We start from the raw sequence: 18,802 nt of genomic DNA, 5'->3' as shown, positions 1-18,802 counted from the left end.
TTGTGTTGTAGATGCAGCGTCACAGGAGAACCAACAAACAGTGTTTTTTTGTTTTTAATTCTTCGAAACTTGAATGTGACCTCAGGTCTCTGTTTCTCTCCGTCAGACTCTAAAGCCATCGTGGATGGGAACCTGAAGCTGATCCTGGGTCTGGTGTGGACTCTGATTCTGCACTACTCCATCTCCATGCCAATCTGGGAGGGCGAGGAAGAAAAGGTAACAATCCAGGTTTTATGAACTTGTTCTTCAGACTCATGACTTCAGACAAGAATGTACTGTCAAGTTAAAACCGGAAGATTAAAAAGACAAACGTTGCAAATACTTACGCTGGTTCTGGTTTCTGCAGCCGGAGTCAAAGACGCCTAAGCAGCGTCTGCTGGGCTGGATCCAACACAAACTCCCTGATATGCCAATCAACAACTTCAGCAACGACTGGAGGAACGGCAAGGCGCTGGGAGCACTGGTAGACAGCTGTGCACCGGGTACGCTGTGTGTGTGTGTGTGTGTGTGTGTGTGTGTGTTTCAAGGCTGTAGAGCTGACCGTACGTGGTCCAAAGTTAACTACCGTCGTATTTCCTATCAATACAACCGCCTTGACCTAGAACTAGTTCTATCTCTTCCTGTCGCGTCTGAGTTGTTGTGGTTCACGCTGTTGCTATGTGTCCTTTGCAGGCCTGTGTCCGGACTGGGAGACCTGGGATCCAGTGAAACCAGTGGCGAATGCCACTGAGGCCATGCAGCTGGCTGATGAATGGCTGGGCATCCCGCAGGTTAGATTCCCTCTGACCCTGTTCCACATCTGCTTCCTCAGTGTGACCTTTAACCTTTATTCAACACTTTACTGGTATTGTTGTTATCTCTGTAAAGTCTTTTGTTGAGTTAGAAGTTATGCTTCGCCATGTTTCTACTTCGAAGATGTTGTTGTAATAATGATTTCATGACTTCTCAAAGGGCTTTGATATCAGAAACATGGAGATTCATAAAACTGGTAACTGCAGTCAAAGGCTAAGATGCTTTCGACCCGAGGTTTGCTGGGAGGAGCTAAGACGCTAGGAGACCCGTTAGCATAACGAAAAGCGAGTGTCGGATGATTTCAAAGGAAGGAGGCGTCTCTGAGGCCTTTTACTGTGAAGCAGCTGCAGCGGACGATGCATAAGTTTTGTGTTCATTGTAGCCTGGCATGCTAACAATGCTAACGCTTAATAGATTATAGATTCGTATGGATGCGGTGACGGTTGCTTTGCATCCTGTACTGCCATTCAAACAGCCAAACAACCGTCACATTTTACTCTTCATCACGCAGCCCAGTAGAGAACAGAAGTCGCTCTGCTGGGATTTGTCCCTCCAGAGGTCGAAGGTTGTCGGAAGCATCTCACACAGACGCCGTTTGGTTTCCTGATTGAGAGTTCGTGTTTTTACACACTTTAGTTTGAAGCCGAGAGGCTGCGACTCGAGCTCAAACGGAAATGTACTATCATGACTTGTGCAACTCAATAATGAGTAACTTCTGTCACTTTTGAATAATTGGTTAAAATGTCTTTCTTGTTATTTATAATAGCTTCTCTGCAGAATTAATAGCAGATTTTTGTCCGTCAGAAAATAAAAACCTGTTTCAGCTTTTTCTTTCGTGTGAAGAAGAAGCTCAGCAGTGATCATGAAGACTCTTTCATCCTGATTTCATTCATCCCCCCCAGTCGAATGTTTCTGTGTCATGGCTGCATTACGCTATGCTCTGCTTCCTGTCAGTCAGGTGACACCCACAGGAAGTCTCCTCCAGAAACAACATAGCTGACCAACTTCACCGTCACACCCATGACTGTCTGGGCTCCTTTGTTCCAGTGACTGGAAATGCTAATGAGACGGCATACAGGGATATTTCAGACAATAGTGTTCTAACTTTGCTGCAGCAGTTCGGCGAAGACCGTTTCCTGTTTTTTAACGTGACGATACCCCTCGAACACAAAGCCAGCTCCATAAATGGATGGTTTTCCCAGTTTGGTGTGGAAGAACGTGACTGGTCAGCACAGAGGGTTGAACTGGAACGCAGACTGTGAGCCAGATTCAGTGTTGGACCTCACTGATGCGCTTGTGGCCGAACGGCAACAAATCCCTGAAACCAGGTTCCAAAGTCTTGTTTAAAACCAGAAGAGCCACATTCACACCGGCACACCAAATCTTCTTTTCGGTATATTAAAGTATAAAACTAATTTCTTTACAACAAACCCAAACCTTGTGTCTGTGTGTGCGCAGGTGATGGCTCCGGAGGAGATCATTGATCCCAGTGCGGACGAACAGTCGGTGATGACCTACCTGTCTCAGTTCCCCAAAGCCAAACTCAAGCCGGGAGCTCCGCTCAAACCCAAACTCAACCCCAAGAAGGCCCGTGCATACGGACCAGGTACGCAGCACACACACACACACACACACGCTTCACACGTGCTTGTTTTTTATTTTCATTTTTTTTATATCAACAAATAAACTCCTAAATATTATATATGACAAAGAACAGCTTCAACTCCTCACATTAGAGCACAGGTCTGTAAGTTTTGCTTCAAAAATAAATGAAAACGTGAATTGATTTCAAAAATAATTTCTGATTCGTTTTCTGTTTCACTCCGTTTCTGTGAGTGTTTTCTAGAATGTCATTTAAATCTGCAGCTAGTTGCAACTGTCCTTGACGTCATCGATAACATTCATACCGGACTCTGTTGATGTTCTTCTTCTGCAGGTATTGACCCGACGGGGAACAGAGTGCTGCGTCCTGCGGTCTTCACAGTGGACACGTTCAGTGCGGGTCAGGGTCAGGTGACCATCTACCTGGATCATCCAGACGGCACCAGAGAGGAGGTACGCCCCCAAATCCTCCTCTTCCTCTGCCCCCCCCCCACCTGTTTAATGACAAACCTGCTGTGATATTATATTTTTATATTTAACTCTGACACGTCTGTCTGTGCGTGTCGATCAGCTGAAGGCGGAGCCTAATGAGGGCAAGAAGACGTTCAGCGTCGCCTACGTTCCTAAAGTCGTGGGACGTCACCAGGTGAGCTTCACTTTCCTGTCTGTAAAAATTAATAAAATTATTAAATGCATTATGCTCATGATGTATTTTTCCATTTGACCTTAAAATCCAGTGTAATTCTCCTAATTCTATCACAGTACGTTTTATGATAATCGTGTTACTAGTGAGATGACTCGTCTAATAAAAGACCTGCGATGTTTCTGGGTAATTGTATTTTTTGTTTCCTAGGTGACGGTGATGTTTGCGGGCCAGCCGATTCCCAAAAGTCCATTTGAGGTGAACGTGGAGAAGGCATTGGGCGACGCCTCCAAGGTCATGGTGAAAGGCCCGGGAATCGAACCCGTGGGCAACGTCGCCAACAGCCCCACCTACTTTGACATCTACACTGCAGGTCAGAAACCATTTGTTTTGGGCCGAATTAGCCTTCGGTCCAAGGAAAAGGTGTCGCCGCTCGGCCCCGAGACAGGATGTGATGTCACAGACTGTAAACCACCTATAAGAGTGGAGCGAGGTTGTGTATGAGGCAACACGTGCCGCCTGAGAACACCCCCACGCCCTCTGTGTTCTAGTCAGCACTCCCACTGGAGGCATCTTGACATGCGTCAGCTTGTCAGGAAGAGTGTTTGGCAATCACTCGTTAAAAACGGTGATCCTGGTGTTTATGAACGACTAAACGGCAAAAGGTAATCGTTACATTCGTCGTTACTCGGCCCAGCTTCGTCAAAAGACGCCGTTAAACAGCTCTAAAGGCCTCTGCCCTCCAGTTTGGAGAGACTTACTGACCGTCAGCACTTCTGAAGTTATCTCACAGTGAAGCTGCAGCGTTTACACAAACCTCCAACTCTGAACAAATGATGTATTAAGTTAGGCTGTTAGCCAGGCAGCTCAGACGATGCAACTTGTAAGACAACTTTGGCGTTAGCGGGAGTCCCATTTCTTCTATTTTGGGACTTTCAGTTGTCACGCCAAGCTAATATTTCCTGGACCAGTTTTCTCCACCCAACCCATGGAGACCAAACTGACATCAACCCTCCATCGCACTTATGGTAAGACGAGGCAAATCGCCCAAGTAATGGAGCATTACTGGGATTAGTAACCGATGTAATAACGGTGACGTAATAACAGAATTTCAAACGGTTACACCCGGGCGGCAACCTCCAGGTCTGACGAGACCAATGCTGAAGTGCCTTAACAATGGCGTGTTCTCTGTAGAATACTTCAACACCGCGTGATCGTGTCATAAATGATCATCCATTTAGAGTCAAATAGACCTTGTGATTGACAGGTCTCTACCACGTTGTTGTGTGTTTGAGAGTTAATTGTATAACATTTCTCTCACCCTAAACAATTAATTAGCTTTATTAGCATCTTTCCAACGTGGTGGATTTGTTTCTACCGAGTTCACCATTTCAAAAAATTCAAGTTTTACTCTTGTATGTTCTCCATAAGCAGTGACGGAAGTCAAAGACTGACCTGTCGGAGTTCCTCTGTAGGAGCCGGTACGGGAGACGTGACGGCCGTGATCAGAGACCCTCAGGGGCGTCAGAACGTTGTGGAGGCGATGATGGAGGACAAGGGCGACAGCACCTATCGCTGCAGCTACCGGCCCACCCAGGCCGGCCCGCACTCTGTCACCGTCACCTTCGGAGGGGTGGGGATCCCCAGGAGCCCCTTTGCCGTGGACGTGGGGCCTGGTGAGTCCTTTCACCTTCACCCTTTACACTCAATTTGAATGGAGCCATTGAGGTAATCATCAAATGCACCGTAACGATCTCATCAGCCTTACCGTACACGTCTTTGCAGCGTGCATGCCGGGGGCGTGCAGGGCGACGGGTCGCGGCCTCCAGCCGTCGGGGATGAGGGTGAAACAGGTCGGTGACTTCAAGGTGGACACCAGGAACGCCGGCAGCGGAGACCTGAAGGTGCTCGTCAAAGGACCCAGTGAGTACCGTTCCTGCTTTAAAGAGACTCGAAGTGAAACTGGAGCGCCAGAGTCCTGTTCCCGAAGTAAGAGAACCTCATTGAGGGAAGTCTCAGGGAATCCTGGGAGATTTCGATTTCTGCAACATTGCTGTAGGGATGGTGATGTCTGTCGATCGACCACTTTAATACTATGGGAAGGTTTTTTGAATACAGAGATTCAGTGTTCACAGAGGATGAACCCGACTAACTACGGCCGATAAAGACGCTTGTTTAGACTGATGGCAAAAAGGAATGTTTTCCAAAATGTCAGGATGTTCTCTTAACTCTAAAGATTTCATTTCTGATTACTCCGTTTCATACGTGCGTGTGTGTGTGTGTGTGTGTGTGTGTGTGTGTGTGTGTGTGTGTGTGTGTTTAGAAGGCATCGAGGAGCCGGTGAAGCAGATCTCCGGTCAGGACGGCGTGTTCTCCTATGAGTATCATCCCAACAGTCCCGGCAAACACACCGTCTCCATCACCTGGGGGGGTCAACACATCCCGAAGAGGTGAGCTGCATTGCGCGCGTGTGTGTTCAGAGCATGACCTCAGCACATGACCTCATCAGATCTGAATGGTTGGATCTGCAGGGGAATTACGACTAAGTGTGGGCCTCGTGTTCCCTTTGTCCCCTCTCTCTAGAGCAGATTGTGTGAGTTTCAACATAAGTATCAGCACGAGTATTAGGATCAGTATACGTGTTAGTAGAGGGACTTCCCCACGTTTCTGAACTGTGTGTGTGTGTGTGCGTGTGTGTGTGTGTGTGTGTGCGTGTGTGTGTGTACATAATTAAATGAGTCATGTAGCGTGTCTGTCCGTGGTTCAGTCGTAATCATGTGCAGGCCTCCTCACAGGTCGCACAGGGTCAGAACGTTCCCATAATGAAGACGCTGTCTGACTGTTTTGTGGGGGGGGGTGGGGGGGTTGAGGAAGCTGTCCTTGAGCAGGTGTCTGTTTTATTTCATCCAGCACTGACTGTGGGATCATTCGGCTAATGTGGCAAACAGAAAACACTTTCTGTTTGTTGTTCTTACGCTGGCCGGAGACGGCCGGCGAGGGAACCGGTTTTAATCCTGCTGTTAGAACCCTGCAGCTGCTACCGGCAGCACTCCGATAGAAACCATGATAATGTGCGTCGTGCAAACACTTGGTTTCCGAGCACGCTTTGTTGGTGCAGAACATGTGCACAGATGATCAGAAACCTGATTACTGTTATGCTCTTCTATCCAGGGAGACAAATATTCAGCTTTCTCATGTTCCATGTAAACGCAATATCCTGAACATGATGACCAAATCAAAACCAGGATACCTGTGTGCACGTGAATGCCGTCATTGATGGGTGTGGTCAGAATTAAGCTCCGTTGCACCTGTAACTACACTCTCAGTGATGTCACTGGGTCCTCACGTACACCTCGACATCAAGGCGAGACGGCCAATCACTGAAGAGCTTCATGTGTGTTACAGGGAACATTCAGCACAGTGTTGATGTTAAATGTAGTAGATTGAACATACTACTTCCTCATAACATGACACCTTGAACTTTGACCCTCTCGCTCATATGTTTTAGCGGTGCAAAGGATTGTGGGTCAGAATAGCCAGAAAAGCATGCTGGCTTGAATGCTGCAAAATGCTCCGGATGTACTGGAACAACCTGTACCTTTGGCTGTGACGAACGTGTTTGACTCTTTTGAAGCCGAACTGAAATTTAGATTTGACCTTTTTGTGCAATTCTGTTTTTTTATGTTACAAAAGACGATATTTGGACTTATTTGTAGAAACGGTATGTAAGCCTGTAGCCTGGCTAGCATTCAGCCGTTTCTCTCTCTCTCTCTCGGGTCCAGATGTGGTGATGTTGAATGTCCAGACTGTCAGCAGGTGGCCCGCTGACCTCAGTACTTCATACATTACAGATCATTTGAATCAGAGGGCTGGAATCACAGATGCTTTCAGACCTGGGAGCTTAAAAATGCCTGTTAGGCTGCTGGAAAGGAAGCGATATGACAAACTGTGTTTAGTGCTCTCTCACACGGATACTGGCGCCAATTAAAGCGCAGCTGCAACGTCAGCGGGACGTACTGAAAACACTGCAGAACAACAAATAAATCAGTTTGAATAAGGCAAGGCAAGTTTATTTGTGTTGCACATTTCAACAACAAGGTAATTCAAAGTGCTTCACATGAAACCATTAAAAGCATAAAGGCAAAAGTAAAGGAGATTTAAAACATACATTGAAACAATAATCGATGTCTCCCTGAGACATTACGCTGCACGCAATCAACCATACACTGCCGCAATTCTGCAATTAATCTAATAATGCTAATGTCACATGATAAATAATGACATTGGTGTTACTGTTATTAGCAGTAGTGGTAGAAAGAGTATTTAGGGGGAGATGTTTGAAAGACACAATTGAAAGGAAAAGGAAAAAAAGGTCCTCTGTGTGAATAAAGACGGTAAATCACAACCGACAGCTTTATTTGGCGTGAAGCTAATTTCCATCTGCACACACACACACACACACACACACACACACACACACACTCTTCACTCTCTTGGAGCCAGTAACGACTGAAGGTTGGATTACAGCCCTGTGAGGCACTGAGGTTGTTTAATTGTGTGTTTGTGTGTTGACAGCCTCAAGGATGACCTCATGCAGTGTGTGGTCTCACTCCCTCTGTATACACACACACACACACACAGTCATTTACTATACATGTGTTATTACCACAGAGCTTCATTCTGCTCATTCTGACAGTTCTGCTCTGTTTTTCAGTCCGTTCGAGGTGTCGGTGGGTCGGGAGGCGGGGCCTCAGCAGATCAGGGCCTGGGGTCCTGGCCTGGAGGGAGGCATTGCGGGTAAACCTGCCACCTTCGTGGTGGAGTCTGTTGGCGCTGATGTCGGAGTTCTTGGTGGGTTTATTTTTGGTTTACTGCTTTTTATTCGGATTTTAAACTGGAATCACATCGGATTAAATGCCGCCATCGCCCCTCTTCACCTTTCAATCTAATCGGATCTGCGGCGTCCTCAGGTTTTGCCATTGAGGGACCTTCTCAGGCTAAAATCGAGTGCGAGGACCAGAACGACGGCTCATGTGATGTCCGTTACTGGCCGATGGAGGCCGGAGAATACGCCGTCCACGTGACCTGTGATGAGGAGGACATCGAACACAGCCCCTTCATGGCTCGCATCGTCCCAGACAACAACAGCAGTGACCCAGAGAAGGTCAGTAAGATAAAAGAAACAGGACGTCGGCCAGTAGCGCTGTGATTGGCCCAATAGGATGCATAGTGATGCAGCGATGATACACAGATTAGCTTATGAGCAAATGCCGACCTATTCAAATATGGCAGGATTTGCACCCGATAATAATTATCAATGATCTCTAATAGTTTTTCGGTTTTGTGGTTGTAGGTTCAGGCTTCCGGTCCGGGGCTGGAGAAGACCGGCTGCCTGGTCAGTCAACCTGCCGAGTTCACTGTCACCGCTAAGGATGCTGGGAAAGGACCTCTGAAGATCACGGCTCAGGTAAGACTCATAAATCCTCTCGTCCCAAATCATCAACGCAGACACACAACCGCCTACAAAGGTTTACCAATGAGTGTGTTGATGCTCACATCCACACGTTTCACAGCATCTTATGTGTTTTTACAGCTTTCTGTCACATAGTGAGTTTTTTGTAATAATACTAACAATTATATATCGATTATTTCCATTATTTATTCATTTTATTTGATGAATTGATGAATCGACGAGTCTTTTGTAGTCTAGTCAGCTACATCTTTGAACTTTAGTTTCTATTTCAGGAGGCTTTGACCATCTTAACTGTCTCTCTGTCTTCCCGTCTGTCTGTCTGTCAGGACGCAGAGGGACTTCCTGTGGCGGTGAAGGTGAGGAGTGAAGGCGACGGGCTGTACTCCTGCTCCTACACACCCACCTCCTCTCTCAAACACACCGTGGCCGTCACCTGGGGAGGAGTCAGCGTCGCCAACAGCCCCTTCAGGGTAAGCAGCCGATCACAGCGCCCTGTTAAAACGGGAAGAGACGTCCCGTCCAAACCAGAGGATCCGGTTGAGGCAGGACGTGCTAAAGTCATCCAGTCACAAGCTTTAGTTAAGGCCGAGTGCGTCAAAGCCGTCCAGTCGGACTCGGTTGTTCGAGAGGAAAGTTTTCAGACGGTGCAGTCAAAATGTCAAATTAAAAAGAAGCCTCTGATCATCATCACTACATACACCGAGGAGAGGTTCAGCTCCTAGTTCAGCTGCACAGGAACAAATCACAGCAGTAAGTTCTTATTATCAGCAACACTATTTGAAATCTGTGCTGGTGAGAGAACTCCTTCAACATTAAATCGCTTAGGGGAAAACTACTGGAATGAATGAATGCGTCTCCATCATGGACAACGTAGTAAAATGTCCCGTCTTTAATCGCTAGTCTGCTCTAAAAAACTCACGTTATCTTACAGGAATAGTTCCACATTTTGCGAAATCAGCCTTTTTGTTGGATGAACAGATCAACATCCATCGTGTGTGTGTAAAGTGAGTTGAAGTCAGGATATAGTTAGCCTAGCTTAGCATAAAGACTGGAAACAGCTGGGGGAAAAAACACCTAAGTGCGTCTCTAAAGCTCAATAATTAACACGATGTATTTCGCTTATTTATTCTGTACACAGAGATGGAAAGAATGCGAATTTGTGGTTTTAGGCGGAGTTGCATGCTGGAACTATTTCTTGTTAAACAGCAGTCGGCGCAGTGACGGAGTGAAGCTTCCTGAAGTTTTCAGGTTTGGCACCATCGTGCCTGTACAGAGACCTGAACATGTATTCGGGCATCTCAGACATAGTTGCGACACAGAAGTACTGGGCGGATGGATACATTGTTGTTCATCAAGAAATAGTTCCAGCACGGGACTTAAGAAAGATTAAACGGACGAGATGCGGTGTGTTAATTGGTGTGCTTTAGAGATGTTGGTAGGTATGTTTTTTAACTTTAGACAGAGCCATGCTAGCGGTATCCAGCCTGTTTACTGTCTTTATGCTAAGCTAGGCTAAACACTCCTTGACTCCAGCTCCGTATTCTTTCGAGCAATATCAATATTAACAGGCGAATTAATTAGCTTTTATCATATGCTACCTTGTCTGCTAATCCGATGTGAAATCAGTTTGCTGGGCAGTCAGCTGCACAGAGTGTCATGTAGCATGAAGCCAGACTGAACTCAGTTGTTTATGTGCCAAAGTGACTTGACATCTAAATATGTTAGTTATTTCCTAAATCTCTGAACCTGCAGACTTTCATTTGAAACCATTTACACCACAAATATGTTTTGTTTTTAAGAACTATCACTAATGTCCACTATATTATCAAATATTTTAATTGCAACTTATGTTGAAGAAATTGTATTTTTTGATTATTTTTCATATTTTATATGTAATCGTAGTTTAATACCCACTTCTGTCTGTGCACTGTAACAACCTTTGCTTTGTTTTTTACATCTTCACTAATCATAAGTTGTTTTTTTTTTAGAGTGAAATCTGACTGAAGTTGTTTTTATGTAGATTTTACTCATGATGGTTTAACCACCACGTGCACTAACCAGTCTTTTCTGCACTGTAACCGCTGTCCATGCACTGTAACCCGCTTTGTTTTATGTATTTCTTTAACACTTGTTTGTTATTGGTTGATCTACACTAGAACTTCACTCATCTGAACCTTTGTCATCCAAGATACAAACCAGTGAAGAGCTTCTGTGATTTAATTTGGAAACGTAATTAAGTAGGCACTAGAAATACTGCTAAAACTATCGACCTATTGAATGCTTTTCAGTAGGTAGGTACGAGTTCGACCCGATACTTATATTTACTTAAATGTTGATTAAATATGTATCGGACACATTTAAACATCTGTAATCTACTTAATCCGACACTCCTTATTTGTTACGAGACACTGAATCCTAAAGCTGGAGCTCCTCCTTAAAAAAAGTTATCAATCTGAAATTGATGTCGTTTTTTGTGCGCGTTGCATTTTATTTTAATATTCTAGCAGGGTGAGCACGCTTGCTAAAGCTGTAGATTAGAATGGTGATGACGCTGCAAAAAAAGCATGTTAAACAAGATGCACTAAGGCCGCGGGAACAGAGACTTCTGGGTGAGGGGCCCCCAAGGGATCGTCTAAATGAAAAAAGTCTGGTATTGAACAGCCATATTTGAATCTGATACAGCCCTAGCTATTTGCCCAAATGTTGAAGACTAATTTCCCAGCAAAACTAGCTCCGCCTTGTTTGTCCCATCCGACACAGTTATCAGTGTATATGCTGGTGGGAAGCCGGTGAGGGATCACGGCCTTGTTGCTGTAGCGGCTCCTACTGGTTTTGTCGGATTGCATTAAAACCTGCCGAGTATGACCACACCTCCAGGTGCTTGAAAGGAGCTTGTGAAACCTGGAAAGCACAAACTTAAGTTTTTTATGTTTTAAGAGTGAGAGGTTCAGATAAGTGACGCTCTGCTGTCCTCTTCACTGCATGGGATTTATATTGTTTATGAAGTTGAATGAAAACCTTTTGACTTCAAATGTGCAACTCATGAAGTAAAAACAACCTGTATTTGAAAAGTTCTTATTGAACATGAAACCTCATTGAGCTCCTTATTATATCCTCATGTTAATGCAAGTCTACTCAGAGGCCTGTTGGTTTAAAACGGAGTGAAAAGGTTTTCACTTAACAGTTGAGATATGCACTGACCAGTCATCTTTGCACTGTAACCGGCCTTTTTCAGTTCTTTCTTTAATCACTGTTGGAGAGATTTGTTTGCACTTGTTCTTATCACCGTGAGGTTTCTGACTTTATCAGCTGTCTTCCCTTCTCCCTGTTGGTATACGGTTTTTATAGTTCCACCCTCAGGGTAAATAGCTCCCATGAGAAACGTCTCAGTTGGCCTTAGATGTGTCTGGATGTGTGATTGTGTGCCGTTTGGAATTTCATGACAAAGCCAACAGACATCAGGAGTTTGCAAAGATGTCGGAGGTACAAAGTCCAAAAGTTGTAAGATAGCGGTTGCAGTGAAGTGAATTTGTTAAGAACACTGCTTTGTGCAACACTTTCCTTATCATTCGTAGACACAAAAACAACATTCCGCAACATAACGAAATGTTAGTTTGTTCTTGCCCTGATGCAAGTATCTGCACTGGTCCACGTGTCATTTCAACTGGTCCAGAGAAGTCCGTACTCGTCTAAAACATTTGATTCCAGAAGTTTAGAGCTGATGTATTTGTGATGACTCAGCAGGCTTGTTGGGAGCTGCAGCCGCCTGAAGGCACCGACTGCACCTTTTCTCCAACTTCGATGCTGATACAGTAGATGGATAGAAAGTAAACGGTCGCGCCCAAAAACGCAATACTGCTGGGAACACACGGCCGTGACACCTTTTCATTAAACAGTGGGGGAGGGTACAGCGAGATTCATGGTGGAAATCTGACCTGACCCCAGCTGTCAATGATAAATCAAGGCTGTGATAGAAAACAGAATATTTACCGTTGACGACAAGGACTTGTTTAAAAGTAAGTCTTCTGTTTGATGGCAACTCATTTTTACTTTAAGTTGTGAACACGGGACTAGCGTGCTACATGCTACTCCCCTGTAAACTCCAGAAGTACACAAATCTGCATATTCAATGAGCACATCCGTAGTTGAAGTTTGGTTGACGGATCAAACTTTTGGGTCTTTAACTTTAATCACAAACCTGGCAGACAGCTGATAAACAAACTCAAATCGATGCTTCGAAGCTTTTCAAGTTAGAGAAATGCGTTGCACTCCCCAGACTGAGTTCTTAGTTGTTAAATATTGCTGTAGGTTGACTTTGATGTGTGTTATGTTATAATGATTGGGTAACTCTTAAAGTGAATATTTTAGAGTTTCATTCACGATTGTTTTCCGAAGGTTCATTTAGTCAATGGTTTTTGTTTGTGCATGCATCCGTGCGACGCATGCTTTGTTTTGAGGATTACATTGTGTTGTCTAACAAGAGTGCATCTGTAACTAACATGTTGAATGAAACTCACCTTAACCTTCAGCTGTACTAAAACCTCAACATCATTTCTATCCACTTAAATCATAAGTGGAAGTTAGATTGGTTTAAAAATAAATTGTGATATTTCATTGAAATGTTTTACTGTGTTGTTTGGTTCATTTGCTTTAGAGTTTGCTGACTCGCGTGACCTCAATGTTTTTATTTCATTCTTTGAGAGTATTGTTATATCATTATTATTTTTCACAGTCATTAAAAGGTGTGTTTCAAGTTTCAGTTCAATATTATGTTGAACTACAGAAATAAAGATTCTATAATCCTCAATATAGTTTCAATTGTAGTGTTGCAAATATAAGTCGTTTTGAAACACGTTTTAAAACTTTGCAAATGTAGAAGTAGATACAAAAATAAGTCCAACAAAGCCAAATAGCTTTATGCAGTTTTTGTGACTACAATGCTCATCAGGATCACTTTAAATAAACACACACCACACTGACTATAAATATCACTACATGTGTACATAAAACATTGTGTAACTTAAGTAAGTGATAATTATGTTTAATTGTGTTTAACTGTTTTTCTTTAAATGAAAATACGATAAAGCTCAATCTCTAATGTTTTTGGGTGAAACTGGCTTACTGACTCCAGCCTACAGGGTTTGTCTGGACTTGAATCCCCTGTTTTATACAGTTCACCTCTTGCTTCATGTTTTTCATGTTTTTTTCATGTGTGCTGCAAAACGTGTCTTGAGCAAACATGAAAGAGAACCTAGAGCACTTTCTGATTTATTATGAAGTGATCACTCTTACAAACTGTTATTTAGGCATCAAACTTAGTGGTTTGACGATCTACTATCACTTCTTTAGTGCAGCCTCTGAAGCTGCTGCTGGAAAGTGAGCTAACGTTGTGTAGCTTAATCGTTTTGCTGCAGTAGACACTAAAGGAGATCTTGACAAACAACAATAGCTGCCAATACGTATCTAAAGTTCAAAGTACCACAAGCCTCGTGGCACTTTCAGGGCCTCCTAGAGACGTGATATCTATTCTTGGTCTGTCTTGCGGCTCTTGTTTAAATATAGCCCCCCCCCCCCCCAAATTAATTGGAATTAATAAAAAGTATAAAGTTGTTAATATGAAGATGAGGTTCAGCTCTCTGTCCCGACTGATTTAAAGTAAAAAATGTCCCTATTGTTACCTAAACTACAATGTCGTGTCACTTCTGTTTTAATTAAGTATTGTACAATTAACCCATCTGATGTGTATATAAGCGCTTTAGTGAAACATACAGTGATGTATGAAGACTGAAAAGTAGGGGATCCATGATGGAGCCCTGTGGCACTCCATATTAAGTGTTCATTCTCTGTAATAATTAAAATACCAAAAAACAAATTAACTGCTGTGCTACTTTAGACATCTCAGCAGGATCTGAGGAAGGAAATCTCGTTAAATAACCTTTTTAAAATAAGTGACGTGCTTTCCTGTTGTGGTGATGCTTGTAGGTGAACGTGGGTAAAGGCAGCCACCCCAAGATGGTGAAGGTGTTCGGTCCTGGAGTGGAGAGAACCGGGCTGAAGGCCAACGAGCCAACGCACTTCACCGTGGACTGCTCAGGAGCCGGAGACGGTAAGACACACACACACACACACGCACACACACACACACACACACGCACGTAATTAAGACAGGAAATCCCCCACAGACGGATGGAAACTGCTTTAACACCAAAATAAAACTGTCAGAACAACACACACACTCTCGTTTCTCCCTGGTATGTGTTGGCAATGATCTCAAGGCAGAAACATCCTGACGGGAAATCCATCACTTTGACTTTCCTGAGCAAAACACACACACACACACACAAGATCACACTTCATCGCCTACATGCACAAAAGTACGAAAATACATTTAAGAGGTTGCAAGACGTTGCAAACCCATCATAGCTTTCACGTGCTCCCTTTACATGTTCATGCATTCAAACTTATTTGTTAATGCCAAGAAAATAAATAGAGGTCATGCATAATTCATAGAATTGTAGTTACATACTAACTCTTGTTTTAATCATGGATCAAATCAACAGGAATTCTGGCAGTTATTATAATTTATTAATGTAGAAAACCTTCAATTAATATGATCTCCTCAAAGCCAGCAGACTCCATCAGACAACAGTAAATTCACCTCGCTGATCGTTGTATATCAGTTTATTCAAACAAAACAAGCAAAGAAGAGTGAGCCTGGTGTCAGCCTATCAAAACGTTCATTAAAGCTGCAGAATAACCCACTTTGCCACTATTTCGCCGTGTTTGCATTATATTCCCAACACACTCCAGAGCTACTGTGTATGTGTATGTATATATATATGGATGGATGGATGGATATAGAGCATCTGTCTGCCTCCTCGTAGCTCCCGATAATGTGCCGTATTTAGCTATTTTATTGTCGAAGTGAGGATTTTGTCGAGTAGTTTGAGAAGTGACATCACTCAAATACTTTAATTAAAGTACTTATTACTACGAGGAACTTTTAAATTAGTCAGTCCCTGTGGACAAAAGCTTTAATGTTTCCGAGCACAAGACTCCTATTACAAAACCTCACATTTTACTGCTCCAACACGCACTGCTTGTACATTTGACTGCTAATACTTGTGTATTTCTACTTCAATAACACTTTGAAAGCAGAACTTTTAATTGGTGGAGAGTACCTTGTAGTACTGCAAGTTTTACTTTAGTAAGTGATCAAAACCCTTCTTCCACTGACGATTGATTCCCAACGAAGCATTTAGAGGTTCCTGCAGGATGTTTAACACTGACAGGGTTTTATTTCAGGTGTATTGGCTTTTGGTGCCGTGTGAGAACAGTTGATTGTGGCCTGCATGAGGTAGAACTGTATGAACACACCTGCTGGCGTTGCTTCTCCTGGGCGAACAAGCTAACGCTGAAGAGAGGAGTTTTCAGATTGTTGGTGGCTGAAGAATCTGACCTGTTTCTGTTGTCTGACACAGTTTACTGCTTCATTGCTCTCATACTTTGAATTCCTCCTGCTGTGATTGATGGCTCAGTTCTGCTGCAGGAAGCACTTTCTTTGTGCTGCATGGTTGGTTCATTGTTTACGTTAGCGAGTCTAGAGCAGTGCAACATCCTGGGGCAAAATGTTTAGGACATGAGTTCATAAAATGAAAGAGCAGCAGTGAGGAGAAACTGCCTAGCACCCCCCTGTGGCAGTCAAAGAAACAAAGCTCATCAGCTGTTTACACTGAAAGAATATATATTGTGTTCCTTCTAATTCATAAATCTAGTGATCAGATCGCGGGCTGAACCTGCATTTAGCTCCAAATCTGCTGTTCTGTTCTTTGCGGTTCAAATAATGTGTGTGTGTGTGTGTGTTCACCCAGGTGACGTCAGCGTGGGGATCAAGTGTGACGCCAACATGGTCGGTGACAAAGAGGCCGACGTGGACTTTGACATCATTCCCAACGGCAACGACACCTTCACTGTCAAATACGTGCCTCCTGCAGCTGGAAGACTCACCGTCAAAGTCCTGTTCTCTGACGAGGTACACACACACACACACACACACACACACACGCACACACACAGAAAGTCTCTGGGTAGATCGGTGAAGATGAGTTGGTGGTTTTGTTCTGATGATTGAGTGTGAATTTTTCCACACAGGAAGTTCCACTGAGCCCGTTTAGCATCAAAGTCGATCCTTCTCACGATGCATCGAAGGTCAAGGCCGAGGGTCCTGGACTGGCTCATACTGGTGAGAATCACACACACACACACACACACACACACACACACACACACACACACACACACACACACACACACACACACACACACACACACACACAGTCCAATTACAAATTTCTGCAAAACTCTTTTTCTCTCTCTCTCTCTCTCTTCCTCTTCCTCTTCCTCTCTCTCTTCCTGTGCAGGTGTAGAGAGCGGTAAGCCGACTCATTTCACAGTGCTGACTAAAGGAGCCGGTAAAGCGCCGCTGGACGTTTCCTTCTCCTCCCCCGTCGATGGCTTTGACATCATCGACAACTACGACTACTCCCAGACTGTCAAATACACACCTGTGCAACAGGTACGCCAAATGCCCACTCATTATACACTCACCTGTACATCAAATACATAGCAGCACGTATAAGAAATACGTCTGACACGCACCAGCTTTAAATACACAGCAAAAACGCACACATTCTCCACATTCTCAGTCAGTTTAAAAAGGCTGCATGGCCGTTGCGTCGCCTCCCGTGTGCTCTGGTTGTACTTTTACAATATGACAAGTGTTGAACTGTTGGATTTGCATGTGTGTGCAGGGGGAGCAGACGATCACGGTGACGTTTGGAGGAGATCCCATCTCAAAGAGCCCTTTCACGGTCGGTGTCGCCGCCCCGCTGGATCTGAGCAAAGTCATCGTTGACAACCTGGAAGGAAGTAAGAAAGTCTGTCTGTGCGTCCAGCTCAGCAGCTCCAGCTGTCCGTCTCTCAGGGCACTGGAGACGCCAGAGAAAAACAAGTTGTTCTGTTAGTTTACAAAATGAATAAATGTCTTTCTAGGAGCGGAGGTCGATCAGGAGCAGCAGTTCATGGTGGACACCAAAGGTGCAGGAGGTCAAGGCCATCTGGATGTGAAAGTGGTGAGTGTTTATCTCACGCTCATCTGACAACAGGGGTCAGTTGTTGACTGTGGTGTTGCTTCATTCATTGTGTTCTTGTGTTTGTCACTAGCTGAGTCCCAGTCAGCAGGCGGTCAGGTGTACAATTGAGCCTCAGCCCACTAAAGCAGGCGTCAGTCTGGTCTATTACACCCCCACAGAGGAAGGGGTCCACGCTGTCAACGTGAGCTACGACGGACACCCGGTCCCTGGGAGCCCCTTCCCCGTGGAGGCCCAGCTGCCTCCAGACCCGAGCAAGGTAAGACCAGCATCTTACGTCCTTCAGAACAACCTCAAAAAACTCTGTTTCATATTTATTTTATTTTATTTAAAGTTCGAACACTCTGCTCATTTTTTTTTCTTTTTTGCTGAAGAAAAAAAAGCATTTAAGTTTTTCTAATTTTGTTTTTCATGCTCCTACCTGTTCAACAAAATACATCTTGTCCTCTGTGTCTTGATGGCATTTTTATTTATTTTTATAAAATAGCAAAGTATAAGTTTCCCACGATATGTGTTTAAGGAGAATACAAAAGAAGTAAAAATACAAACATTTATAAGGATGTACGTGTATAATTAGTAAAAAGTGTAAATCTGACTAAAACACTTTTAAAACAACAGTTTGTCAAATTGTACCTTTGATTGTTTACTTGCTTGTTGTTAAAAAGGACAAAGATATACAAATTGTAACAAAACATAATAAGAAGACATCTGCATGGCACCATCACCGTGTCCCCTCCAGGTGAAGGCGTTCGGTCCCGGTCTGAAGGGAGGCCTGGTGGGAAACCCGGCCGAGTTCAGTATCGACACCAAGGGCGCCGGCACCGGCGGTCTGGGTCTGACGGTGGAGGGGCCGACCGAGGCCAAGATCGAATGTTCTGATAACGGCGACGGGACCTGCTCCGTCTCCTACCTGCCCACCGAGCCCGGAGAATACCTGGTGAACATCCTGTTCGAGGAGGTGCACGTCCCCGGCTCCCCGTTCAAAGCCGACGTCCAAATGCCCTTTGACCCCTCAAAGGTGGTGGCGTCCGGGTCGGGCCTGAAAAGAGCCACGGTGAGCGTCTGGGGAGGGAGATGGAAGCGAAAGATCACGCTTTTTAGAAACCTGATGCAACATTCTGCAGTTTAAATCAGATGTTTGTA

The 18,802-nt window shown here is 44.3% G+C and overlaps 1 protein-coding gene across 3 annotated transcripts in view; it reads left to right on the top strand.

The window, feature by feature from the left end:
- Positions 1-18,802, top strand: part of flnba (filamin B a) — a 52,826-nt gene that overhangs the window by 18,435 nt on the left and 15,589 nt on the right. For 2 of the 3 annotated variants that reach the window (XM_079265801.1, XM_079265799.1), the window contains exons 2-23: positions 107-216; positions 347-482; positions 673-770; positions 2,251-2,398; positions 2,729-2,847; positions 2,966-3,040; positions 3,248-3,410; positions 4,513-4,713; positions 4,823-4,960; positions 5,361-5,487; positions 7,752-7,888; positions 8,008-8,201; positions 8,391-8,504; positions 8,837-8,980; positions 14,493-14,616; positions 16,382-16,542; positions 16,662-16,752; positions 16,931-17,085; positions 17,321-17,438; positions 17,562-17,641; positions 17,733-17,918; positions 18,399-18,713. In XM_079265801.1, coding sequence (XP_079121927.1) covers positions 107-216; positions 347-482; positions 673-770; positions 2,251-2,398; positions 2,729-2,847; positions 2,966-3,040; positions 3,248-3,410; positions 4,513-4,713; positions 4,823-4,960; positions 5,361-5,487; positions 7,752-7,888; positions 8,008-8,201; positions 8,391-8,504; positions 8,837-8,980; positions 14,493-14,616; positions 16,382-16,542; positions 16,662-16,752; positions 16,931-17,085; positions 17,321-17,438; positions 17,562-17,641; positions 17,733-17,918; positions 18,399-18,713 — 3,134 coding nt within the window. The remainder of the gene's footprint in view (positions 1-106; positions 217-346; positions 483-672; positions 771-2,250; positions 2,399-2,728; positions 2,848-2,965; positions 3,041-3,247; positions 3,411-4,512; positions 4,714-4,822; positions 4,961-5,360; positions 5,488-7,751; positions 7,889-8,007; positions 8,202-8,390; positions 8,505-8,836; positions 8,981-14,492; positions 14,617-16,381; positions 16,543-16,661; positions 16,753-16,930; positions 17,086-17,320; positions 17,439-17,561; positions 17,642-17,732; positions 17,919-18,398; positions 18,714-18,802) is intronic. The other variant, XM_079265800.1, reaches the window with a different exon arrangement.

Source organism: Melanostigma gelatinosum, assembly GCF_949748355.1.
Source record: "Melanostigma gelatinosum genome assembly, chromosome: 3".
In the NCBI taxonomy this organism is placed as follows: domain Eukaryota; kingdom Metazoa; phylum Chordata; class Actinopteri; order Perciformes; family Zoarcidae; genus Melanostigma; species Melanostigma gelatinosum.
This window is presented reverse-complemented; position numbering and strand designations above follow the sequence as displayed.